Source organism: Miniopterus natalensis, chromosome 2 (genome assembly GCF_054644295.1).
Source record: "Miniopterus natalensis isolate mMinNat1 chromosome 2, mMinNat1.hap1, whole genome shotgun sequence".
NCBI lineage: Eukaryota > Metazoa > Chordata > Mammalia > Chiroptera > Miniopteridae > Miniopterus > Miniopterus natalensis.
In genome coordinates this window covers 25,554,505-25,566,638 of record NC_142082.1, presented here as the reverse complement: position 1 = coordinate 25,566,638, position 12,134 = coordinate 25,554,505, and the positions used below count along the sequence as shown (strand labels likewise).

The 12,134-nt window shown below is 45.9% G+C and overlaps 1 protein-coding gene across 1 annotated transcript in view; it reads left to right on the top strand.

Annotated features, from left to right (window-relative positions):
* TFDP1 (transcription factor Dp-1) overlaps positions 1-12,134 on the top strand; it is a 45,777-nt gene that overhangs the window by 18,923 nt on the left and 14,720 nt on the right. Inside the window, exons 3-4 of the mRNA XM_087814213.1 lie at positions 2,238-2,304; positions 10,824-10,930. Coding sequence (XP_087670339.1) covers positions 2,238-2,304; positions 10,824-10,930 — 174 coding nt within the window. The remainder of the gene's footprint in view (positions 1-2,237; positions 2,305-10,823; positions 10,931-12,134) is intronic.

Below are 12,134 nucleotides of genomic sequence, written 5' to 3'. Positions count from 1 at the left end.
AAATAAGCAGTGATGGAGGTTGGGACTTCAAACTCATCCAGTTGGGGGAGTCAGTGGGAGGGTATACTGGGAATGAAGCAGAGCAGATGTGGGGAGTGGTGATAGGCCAGGTGTCAGGACTCAGTAGGGTGCCTTATAGTTGACCACACATGAATCAAATCAGTAGCGAGGGTTTTTTTGTTTGTTTTTCAGGAAAGATGACAGTAATTTCCCATTATACTTAGTTGATTCTTACCACACTTTCCTATTGTCAACCAGTGAGGTCTTTATTAGATTTTTCAGTTGTCCTTTGGGGCTTATGCTTCACAAAGGGGCCAGTGTTTTAGAAAAGCACCATTATTGTGATTCTGGGTGGGTTATGGGTGACGGCACTGAACCCGAGTGAGTTTGTGGGGCTTTGAGATAGACCAGCGTTTCTCCTGAATTCCACATGTCATAAGAGGTTCTAGTGTAGAGTTCTTAAAGGGCTAGGGTGGGGCTGTGCCCAGTGACACTAGCGCCAGGAAGTCTCTCCTGCACCAGCCACTGTTCTTGAGGGGAGTGGTCCCAGGGGGAGCTGTGCACCTTCTGATGGGGTGGAGACAAAAATGTCTGAGGATGCTGTCCCGACACATAGCCTGGAACAGGTGAAGTGTGTGTCTGGTCTGGGTTGGTCTTTAAGCCCACAAATAATTTCTGTCACCTTCATAGCTGAATTAGAAGGAATGTATTGGTGACCAGGGTAAGGTACGGGGAGAGGCTTGGATTCAGGTGTTATTTGGGAAAATCTGTTGTGCTGTATGGGCATTTAAGAGTAGGATGAATCAGTAGTATTGGAACTGGTTTAGATTAGTTGTATGTTGAAGCTAGTTGACCTGTCCTGCTCTGATATTTTTCACTAGAAGACCTTTAACTGCTCAGTTGTCAAAAATGATTCTGCTTTGCTGTGGCAACCTGCCACCTGGCTGACCAGATGCCACTGTAGTTCATATATTCCTGAGGTCCCTTCTTCTGGAAAGGACTTGTAAAGTGTTGTTTATCTAAGATCAGGAAACTTGGATAAATTATTTTGGACATGACCACTTGTCTTCGACAGTTTGCAGTCAGTCATATTACATCAAGAAATTTGAACCAGTGCTTTCCCTCTGGGGACCATGACTGCACCATCCCCTTGCCCTTGCCCTTGCCCTTGCCCTTGCCCTTGCCCTTCACCTTCACCTTCCCCTTGCCCTTCCCCTTCCCCCATAGGCACGGACCTCCTAAACTCATGAGACTTGCAACCAAGGGAGCAATGGGCAGCGGCCGCTCGTCCCAGCCTAATGAACCTGTCCCCAAGGCCCTCTCTTCTCTGACTTCCCAGAGAGCTAAGGCAGCCCAGCCTAGACTCTTCTGTTGCTTCTTCTGTGCTAAGCCCCGCCTTGTTTCACTGTCCCCAGCTTTAATAAATGTTCCCTCATAGTCAAAAAGGAAAAAAAATTTAACCAAAGCTGCATGTGGCTGTTAAGATTTGCTTCAAAAATACGTTCAGTGACTACTTGGTTAATGAAAAGAAGCACTTTTTGTTTTGTTTTGCGACTCTGACCAACCTGAAGGTCCTTGCTCTGTTCTCAGGCCGAATCACTGGTTTGCTTTCCAGACAGTCAAATGAATTTTCACATCTGTGTGCAGTATGCCTTTGCCAACCTCAGACATTACCATTTGAAATACATGTGCCACATCCCCTCCTCAATTTCAAATGCGTAAAAGAAACTGCAAAACTGTTGTTCTCTGGAGCGTTTGGGATCTTGCTCGCTGGAGTTTGTCATCAGTTTGGCCCAGATAAACTCATAAAAATTTTAAAAAATTTCATCTGCCAATTTAATAAGTAAAAATGGTATTTCATTACTATCTCAAGGGCTAAGCTTTAAAGGCTAAAATCTTCAAATTATCTTTTTATACTGTTCAAATGAATAACTCATGGGCTAAGGCAGCCCCACGTGGCTCCCTGCACCGAGGACCTGAGTGTTTCCCTCCATGGCTTGTTTGTATAACAGTGACGGTTTTATCTTTTTTTTTCGTTTTTGTTGAATTTATTGGGGTGACACTGGTTAACAAAATTATACAGGTTTCAGGTGCACAATTCCACAACATCATCTGTATGCTGTATTGTGTGATGTGTTATTTTATACCACTTTCTGACAAGGATGGTGTGTTAACAACTGTAGCTTTGTCACTCTATTAGCTGTTGTATTTATTATGACTGTTGTTGTTTTCTGCAGGCCGGTCTAATTGAAGCCAACGGGGAACTAAAGGTCTTCATAGACCAGAACCTTAGTCCTGGAAAAGGTAAGGGCAGCTACTTTGGAAATGCGAGTTTGTTGATAAATGTGTTTGGTGTATTTATGAATTTTTCTGTTATGAAGCTCCTCGTCAGCTGTGGAAACCCCTCTTTAGGAGCCTTTCTGCCCGAGAGTCCCCCAGATGGACTGAGAGGAGTGGCATCCAGAACTCACTCAGACACACAACCTGCACATATACATCAGTGGCTGGGTTTATTTTGGTTATAAGTCATGTGCTATTTTCAGAAATTTCAGAAATGTAGAAAAGTGTAAAGAAGAAAACACAGGTTACTTGTATTCCATCCACCTCATGACCTGGGGCTGGAGGAGTGTGCTCTTCGGACGTTTGCTCTGTGGCCAACCGCACTGAAGCAGATGGAAACAAACTCCAATGTAAAGGCTCACGGTACGGGGCATACCTCAGTGTGCAGGCATCTGTAAGCTATGTGTGTATCTTCAGTAGTTCTGTGGGGAGCAGCATTTCTGTGCATCACTGAATTTGGGGAGGATTGGTTAAAGCCACTCCTTCCCAAGGGTCCCACAGTTTGCAGCTTCCCTCCTAAAAGGGACATGTGATGAACATCTGGGAGCATGTATTTGAGCATGCTGTTACTTCCTCAGGTAAGGGCGTAGATGTGGAATTACTGGATGACAAAGATATGCACCTTTGAAGTGCTGATGTGTGACGCTCAGCTGATTGTAAAGCTGCGTTGGTGTGGAGCTTTGATATCAAGTTCGAGCAAGCCCATCTTGGTTCAGCTCGTTATAATATTGCTTAGTGCAGGAGAGCCTGGTTTGTTTTAGATTTTGCTTGCAGGGATGGATGACGTCCACGTGTGTGATCCCAGCTGTCACATCTACTCTGTGTCAACCAGGCTGGGGGCCAAGAGGCCTTGTGCAGTGTTAGGGCTTAGGTTTTGTTTAAGGATTACTTATTTTTGGTTTTTCTAATGATTGTCATACATAAAATTAGGTTTTTACTCTAACAGTGAGTCCCCTATAATTTATCTCTTGATATCTACCACAATCTTGGGGGAATTTGAAACTGGTGTGGGGGCCCTCACTTCATCTTCCTGCTGTGCCCCAACCCCTTAATGTCTGTCCATCCATTACAGGTGAGCTCTGGGACAGGAACCCAGCCATCATCTCCTTCCACATCCATTCCCCTCCCCCATGTATGTCCCTGTGTACCTAAGCAAGTCTGGTGTGTCGTGGGCTGGTGGGCTCACACCCAGTCCCCTCTGTTGCATTGGGACTTACCTTCAGATGCCCATGGAGGCCCTCTTCGCTCTGCAGAGCCTCCTGCACAGGCCACATGCTGCCTGTGCCCTTGGCCTGCACCTTGTCCAGGGCTCTGTTGCTCTCCCCTTGCTCCAGGCCTCAGGCCCACGCCTGCTCTCCTGGTTTCACTGGTTCTGGAATGTCATGGGCGTGGCCCTGCTCTTTTCCCTCTGTCCAAGGATGGAGAGCCCACTGAGGCATTCAGTGTTTACATACTTTTTTATCTTGATATGTTGTGAATGCTGATTTTTGGCACTCACAGATCGCTTGAGTGAAAAACTCAGTGTAAGTAATTGGACATTTATAATTTTCAGAAATTTGAGGCATGACATTTTCTATTAAAGTGATGAAGCAGAAATAATAATGGAAAAAACCCACACACTTTGCTCCCTTGGAAATGATGGAAGTCTTTCATTCTGGTGTTTATTTTGAATTTCTCTCCGAGTAAGCTTATTTATGACCACACACTGGCTGTCTCCTTTTCCTTTCCTACGGAGTTTAATTGTGATCCAAGGAATTGAATTGAAAGGATCAGAAAATAATAGTTTCTTGACTCTACTAAAATATTTTGGCGTTAGCTCCCTGCACTTTTTAAAATACTTTGTGTCCCTCTTGGGCATGGTCTGGCTTCTCTGCAGCCCTGTCGTCTTACCCTGTGTGTTCTTCAGCTCATTTTTTCAGCCTTACTCATCCCACTTGCCTTTGCCCTGCTGCCCCCGAAGCTCTGACGTGGGAGTCCCTCGACCGGATGCCCAGGCCTCACTTGTCCTCCTGACCAGGCTCGTTCTGGTTGCCTTGTGGGTGGTGGACTCCAGAGCTGCCCCACCGTGGCTCCTCGGGCTTCTCCTTCTGCTTCAGCAGTTCTGCTGGGACCAGTGCAGCCTCCAGCTGGTCTGGGCTCCTTTCCTTCTCCTGAGGCCCCTGTCCTTTCCACCTCACAGCAGTGTTTTAGTCGTGAGAAGGCACATGATGACGTCTCCACGACCCTCCTTTCTAGCTCCCCTGGTGCCCACATAGGTGAGTGCCCCCACATTTCTCCTGCTCCTTCCAGAGAATTAGTTTTTAATAAGTGGAGCCATTTGTCCGTTTGTGCTGTTCTGGCTGGTGGGGACTTGGACTTGGAGAGGGCAGGACCCAGCCATCTGGCCACTGCCCTTGTTCATTGGCAGACACGTCTTCAGCAGCAGTGCCCTTTTTTTTCTGGCTCAGGAGTTTTAAGGATAGATTTATAAAGTAGTGTCGTACTAACTCTAGCTGTTCACTTGGGGTTATTTATTAATATTAATTAGATTGAGGAGCCCCATGAGTAGTACACTGGAATGTCTTTTGATTCAGTGGTTACTATGGGCACTTCCTGAGGGGCAGTTGGCAGAGGCTTGTGGTCACAGCGAGTGAGGCCCAGACCTTCCCGCACAGCTTGTTCAAGAGTCTAGGGGAACAGTCAGCAGCATGTTCTGGAGAGTTGGTCTCTCTGGAGCGACTGAAGGAGCGGGAGCTGGTTCTCACTGTGAAGGTTCTGGCAGTAAGGATGGGATGGTCCTGAGGAGGAGACCGTAGCCCTGGCCAGGGTAGAGGCTGGGGCATCCAGGGGCAGGGACTGGCCTCGCTTTCTGCCCTGCACCCTGTCCCTGTGGGGCTAGTTCACTACTGCTCTCAGGCCCACCCACCAGGAATTCAGGAGCAGCCCAGCACCTGAGTATTGCCACTTCCTGGGCACCTTGCTGCCCTGGGCTGAGAACCTGCGACATCCTGAGATGAGGCCAGACCCAGCATCCTGTTCCTTCTCGTCAGCTCCTGCTGGACTTTGACTTACTTCCTTGCACCTAGGTCCTGCTGCGTTCCTCCTGCAGGCCCTACCACTCTTGCCGCATTGGGGTTCTTGTCCTAACACCCCTCCCAGTCTCGGTCTCCCTGCACCACCCTGCTCCTGGCCATTTTTATCAGCTCTTACCTTGCTGCTGTGTTCCTAGACCCCTGTGCCAGCCACAGTTCTCCTGAGAGGCAGAGCTGATGGAAAGCATGTCATGTATGTGAAAGAAGTTTGTTTCAAGGAATCAGCCTATGTGATGTAGGGCTGGCAGGTCTGAAATTTTCAGGGCAGCTGGAAACAGGCAGGAGCTGGGGCTGCAATCTCAAGGCAGAATTGCTTCTCAGGGAACCTCAGGTTTTGCTCTCAAGACCCTCAGCTAGTTAGATGGTTTATCCAGGTATTCTCCTTTAAAGTCTATAACTGCTGATGCTCACCACATCCACAAAGAGCTTCCAGAGCAGCCCCTAGGCTAGTGTTCGATTGGAATAACGGGTTGTAAGTGCCTCGGCAAACTGTCACACCCTTTGAGACTCCAAAAGCTATATTTCCCCCAGAAAAATGCATTGACCTCACAGCCTTTGCATCCATAGGCCCTGAAGACAAGAGCCCCCAATGCAGAGTTTTATTCTATTTATTTATTTATTTATTTATTCATTCATTCATTCATTCATTCATTCATTCATTCATTCATTTTTTATAAGTGAAAGCAAAAGTTAATTGAGGGAGAGGAGAGACAAAAGCTCCTGACGTGAGAGGGGTCCTGAATAGGTAGCCACCAATGCAGAATTTTAGACAGTAAAATCTGTGTGCAGGTTTAGCTGTGACAGCCATCTGGGTTGCCTCCAATTGTTTGCTCACAGCTGTAACACTGTGAGCTTCCACACACATTTGTTTTCGTGCTTTGGACAGATGCTTAGGAGTGGAAACTAGGTCACAGGGCAAGTGTACATGGCTGTCTCATTTTGCATCCAGTGGCTCCACATTCTCACCGTTTGGTGTCGTCACTTTTCAACTTCACGTGTCCTAATTGGTCTTTCCTCTTACTCCCTTCTTTCCTATGGCCTCACGCTGCTGGAAAGAGTCTGTCCAGGGCGCTGTGCCCATCACTGAAGTCCCTGCCTATCCCCTGCACCATGACCAGGATGAGTTCCAGGCCCGGCTGATATTTTCACCTTTGTTTCTCATGGCTCTTGCGTGGGTCTTTTCTTCCAGCCACACGGCAATGGGACACAGGCAGCCTTCCCTCACCACCTAGGTGCCTGCACAACCCTTCCTGACAACCTGCTCCCTGCCCGTCCCTGCCCAGACCTGACCTTGGACCACAGCTTAAGTGTGCCCTTTTTCTGACTCTATGTCTATGTCTACACTTCATCATGCTTCCTGCCTTTTAAAATTGAAGTTTTTATTTATTATCCAGATAATATATGCTCACTGAAAAAACCCCCAGCTATACCTGAGAGTACAGTTAAACGTGTAAACATATGTTTAAGTGCACACTTACTATTTGGGGTACACTTTTCTACACCCAGTGTCCACGCACCTAATGCTTTGCGACGTGGGGTGACCCTCTCCATCTGTGTGTAACTTCCGTGTGTTGTAGCTGGGCTGTTTTTGTCTGTTTCTAATGCCGCCTTTTGTTACCTGGCACCTTTTTGGTGGGGAGCTCTGATACCTGCTGATTGATTTCTTTTTCCTGAAGAGCTCAAAGGCCCCTTATGTTAGGTATGTGCAGGTCACTCTCTCCAGCTCCTGAGAGGCAGGGCCCATTTCCACGTGCTCTTGCTTTAACCCAGAACGTTGCTTCCTGCGTCGCGGTCTTTGTCTAACTGGTAGAGAGGATTCTCCTGTGATGCATGTCATCTTCCCTTGCTTCAGTATGGTCTTTCAGCTCTACAGTTCTGAGGTAGAAAGATGAGAATTTAGCAGAGATGTGCGGCTGAAAGCTGAATGTTACTTTGTAATTCTTGAGATATGGTAACTGGATCCTCTTAAATGCACAGATACATGTACACACGCACACACGCACACGCACAGTGGGTGCTTTCAAAATGGTCTTCCTGCAGTGGTTAGGAGGGGGAGCCCAGTTGCAGGAGGAAGTGGCAGAACTTTTGGTTAGCCCCTTAGACGGCTGCCCTCCTGGAGGATGTGGAGCAGAGGCATCAGCTTGTTTTCTCCTCCTGTTCTGTTTTAACCCAAAGGACATTTAAAGTATGGTAGTGACATCCTGCCCTGTAATCCTTGCTCCTGGACATGATGTGATGACTGTTCTTCAATTAAATGCTGGCCAAGGAGCAGAGGGCTGCTACACAGAGAGGTGGTATGGATGTCACCTGGGATGCGGGTACTGAGCTGACCCAGCTGATACTGCCAGAGGGCAGCCCTTCGGCCCTGGCATACCTCAGCTTGGATCCACGGAGGAGCCTCCTGCAGAGCCCATTTCTCCCAAGTTTACCTGGCTGGCTGATGAGCAGCATGTCTGCATGGGTTGGGTGTGGCTGTTGTGATGGTCCAGGAAGGAAGTTCCTTCTCGGTGCTTGGGAATGAGAAGAAAGCTGTTCTGGCTGATCCAGCACCCACATATGCCTCTTCTGGGCAGCACCTGCTCTCACTCGGGCCAGAACCCTGCAGGTGCAGCATGCGAGGTAGCCACGTTCTAGTGACCCTTTTGGCATGTTAACAAACAAAATATTTGTAGCATGTGCGCAAAATAGTAACTCTTCAAACATTAGGTTTGAAAACTGTAAAATGTTTGGTTAAAGTTATTTTCAAGAAAACACTAAACCATATGCTTTCATAATTTAAGATTCTTAAAAACCTATACAGTATATAGTAACAGAATATGGTTACTAATTATAAAAACGTTCTTATATAATATGTTAGAATTCTGTTCCTTTTAGTGGTTATAGCAATTCAGACTATGTATATTCTTAACTCATTTCCTTGCCAAGAAAAGAATTCTCCATTTCATAACATTATATTTGAAAATATTTTGTTATAGAGTTTCTTTTAAAAAGGCTGTGTAGTAGTTTTACAGCTGAAACAATATTATTTCTAGTGAGTAGATTCCCAGGCTGTGTTATAATTTAACCCATCTTGTAACTGAAATGTTGGTCCCCTCCTTCCCTCTAATAAATAGATTGGATGTGGTAGTATTTATCAGAAAATGTGTTGAACATACTAATTTTTATGACTAGATTAAACATAAAATGAAATACCATTTCATTCTTGAGGTTGACATAGAGTGACAGGTCTTGCTGAGTCAACAGTTGGCAAAAGCCTGGGAGAGGAACACCACCTGCTGGGGTGTGTGTGCGTGTGGTGAGTGTGTGTGTTTTTGTGTACGTATTTGTGGTGTGTTTGGGTGTGTGTGTGCGTGCACACAGAACAACCACGTGGAGGTACTGTGGTGAATCTATAACACACAAGGTTGTCTGGAACTCAGGTTTCCTCGGCACATCTGCATAAGAGAAAATGCCTGGGAGAAACCCATACTCAGCAGTGGGAGGCCCCAAACATAACCGCAGCATTTTAGTAGTGACATACTGAGAGCATTTTCATATAACATCTAGGTATTAATATTGTGATAGCATTACAGCATTGAAGGAAATCAAGTAGATTTCTCTATGGATGTCTCAAAAACACTGTAAACAGAGTTGCAAAATTTGTTCAATGTGTATTACTTTCTAAATTTTAAAGGCCCACAAAGACAATACTTACATTGTTCTTGGATTCATGTGTGGAAAGTATGAAAATGGACTGAATGCATCCATCAAGCAATGGTAGTTGCAGGTGGGGCCCAGTTGGGGAGCAGGTGGGCCTTCTGGGGCTATAAGGTTAGCTTTACTGCTCAGGTCTCTTTAGCACATACAATAAAATGATAATAATAGTTAATTCTAGGTGTACTGGAGTAAGACTGTTTACAAAAACAGTTCTTTATATTTGAAGAGTTTCTCAATAAAAACACAAGGGAGAAAACCTAGTGGCTATGACAGATGGTGTTGGCAAGCAGACGGAAGAAAGGGGCCCCTGGCCCCAGTCCATTTCTGCCTCAAAGCTCTGCCGTTGCCCCGAAACCCCCAGAGTACTCCTCGTTTCCCCGGCTGGGCATATAGTGAGAGGCCCAGACTGGGGCTCTGAGCATGTTATTTTATGGAAAGACAATAACCATGGTTCTGGGGTGTTTCGTGTTGTGCCAAGTAGTGGGTGGCAGGTGTGTGGCTGGACCAAGTCTTGCCGTAGAAGATGACTGCCTCGTCCTGTCTATTGATGTGCTGACTTTCACAAATTTGACTTACAAAATAAGCTTTAAAATACTATGTCAAAAGAACTGCCTGAGCCACTGATATTCACAGTGACTCTGAAAGCTTCTGAGCTCGAACACGGTCTGTTTTTTTTCTTCAAGTTCATTGAAGATTAGAGAATCATATACAAATTAGAAGAAAACAAAACTAATGTTACCTTTTTAAATACAAGAATAAACTCTTTCGTGTACTCACAACTGTAAACCTACTTTTGCCTCACCTTGTAGATCTCTAATTTTAGAGGAAAATAAGAAACTCAAAGCAGATAAACTTATTTACAGAAAATAATTTAAATATCTGTTTCTGTTGGTTTGATACTCATATTTAGCCAGTTGAATTGAAGGATGAATATCTGTCTTAGTTTAAGTTTTTAAAAGGAAATTAATGTGTTCCTGTGTAGCAGCAAAATTCATTGGTTATTGAATTTTGAAGAAGTCTCTTCTTTAAAATGCATGGATTGTAGAGGGTTCAAAAATGAAACTTTAGGCTAGACTACATTGAAGATGATGCTGCACTGGTTATTTGGAGGCCATCATAATGCTGACTGGGTGGAAATGAAGGAAAATGGCATCCTGGTATCAGCCCTGCGTGAGGCCCTGGCTGCTGAACTACCACTTCCAAACTCGAGAGGACAGATATGGCTCCCAGTTCGCCCATAGCCGTCTGCTTTGGGGAAACTGGAAGGGTTTAGAGGCATGGCCAGAACAGAGGTTTCTTCTTTCCTCATGTGGTAATGGCCCAGATATCAAGGCAGTTCTCACCTGAGGGTATTCTATTTTATAATTGTTATAGAATTAGAGCCTTTTAAGAGCTGTTAATCTCTAGAGCCTGTAGTCCCACAAGAACGTTCTGTAGATGGGCAGACAGGGGTTTGGGGCAGGTTGGTGATAACTCCTGGGGGAACCTGAACCCCTGACCCCAGAGAGGGGCTAATTGTATGGGAGAACAAGCCGTCGTGTCCATGCAGCCCCCCTTAAATTGAGAATTAAGCTAGTAGAGGTGTGCATTATTGACCCACAGATCTAAAATGGTAACAGTGGGGATAGACTTTCTAATTAGAAGCAACATTGTCCTGAAACTCACCATTAGCTTTAATTCAGCAAAGAACTAACCTCTTGTTTCCTTGCATTGCAGGTGTTGTGTCCTTAGTAGCCGTTCACCCCTCCACAGTAAACACGCTTGGGAAGCAGCTCTTGCCAAAAACGTTTGGACAGTCCAATGTCAACATTGCACAGCAAGTGGTAAGGGGACCCGAGTAGGGTGAGCTTGCGGGTTCGGGATAGTGACCCTTAGATTCCAGCTTGGAGTTTGGAGTGTGAGGTTTGCTTTTGCAGTTTCCTTTTGAGTGCTCGCAGTGCTGGGACGGTCACCTTCCTCAGAGATTGCAGGAGCATTGTGGTTAGAGTGCAGGTGGTCTCCCAGTGCTTCTTTGTTCTGCCCCTGGCCAGACCTTTCCTTCTATGCGGGTGGACAGTGGGACTCAGCCCAGGCCAGGCAGCTTCCCCTGTCGCTTTGTGTTTCCTGCCGGTCCTGGATCTGCCCTGACAGGTCTCTTAGGTGTGATATGTAGAGCTCAGCTAGAGCGTCATGGAGTTGTGTGGGGGCTGGCCGCACCTTGGCTTTGACATTCCTTAGGGTGGACATTACCTGTTGGGGAAATGAAGCTGGTGCCTGTGCGCAGGTCACGTGGGGTTAGGACTCTGCAGGCTGTCAGGGTACTGTGTGACAGATGCATTCTTGCCTTTGTCAGTTCTACAGGAGGGGGCCAGAGGTGGATCTGTGGCTCCTGGGACTGTGTGAGCCCCCTGCCCCCTGTTGCCCCACCAACTGAATTGTTCCCACGTCTTCTTGTGACCCTGGTTAGGCTGAAGCCATTCCTACTCCTGGGCCATGCGCCCCCATGAGAAGAGAAGGGCATTAGCACCCACCCGAGCTTGTTCACATCCCAGGCCCCCATTTCCAGGTGATCACCCTTGGCAGGTATATAATTGCTCCTCATCACTTAGCCCTTCAGTAAAATTTGGCCACATTTTCTTAGCAGAATGTGATTTTTTTCCCCCCAAAGCAGTAGTATGTAGATCACGTTTGGCACATCTTAGTTTTTTAGTAAATGTCTTTTTGGTATAAGCTAAATATTCCATTTTATGTTTTAATTTATAATTCACATTTTATAGGTACTGCGTATTACAGTAGAATATAGCTTGGGAATACCTCATTGATTATAGGAACAGACTTATTTTTATTTTTATTAAGTGTACATAGTTGGGAGGAAAATTTTGGGGAGATTTTCTGTTGGTTCACCTTAAACTTTGTCAGTCTGAAAGTTAAATCACTGATTTGAATCATGCTGCTTTGGGTGGGCTAGTAATGGTAATTCATCCTTTGCAAAATCCCACTACTGTGAATTAAAGCCTATGCATTGCAAATATCTCATAAAACTATATG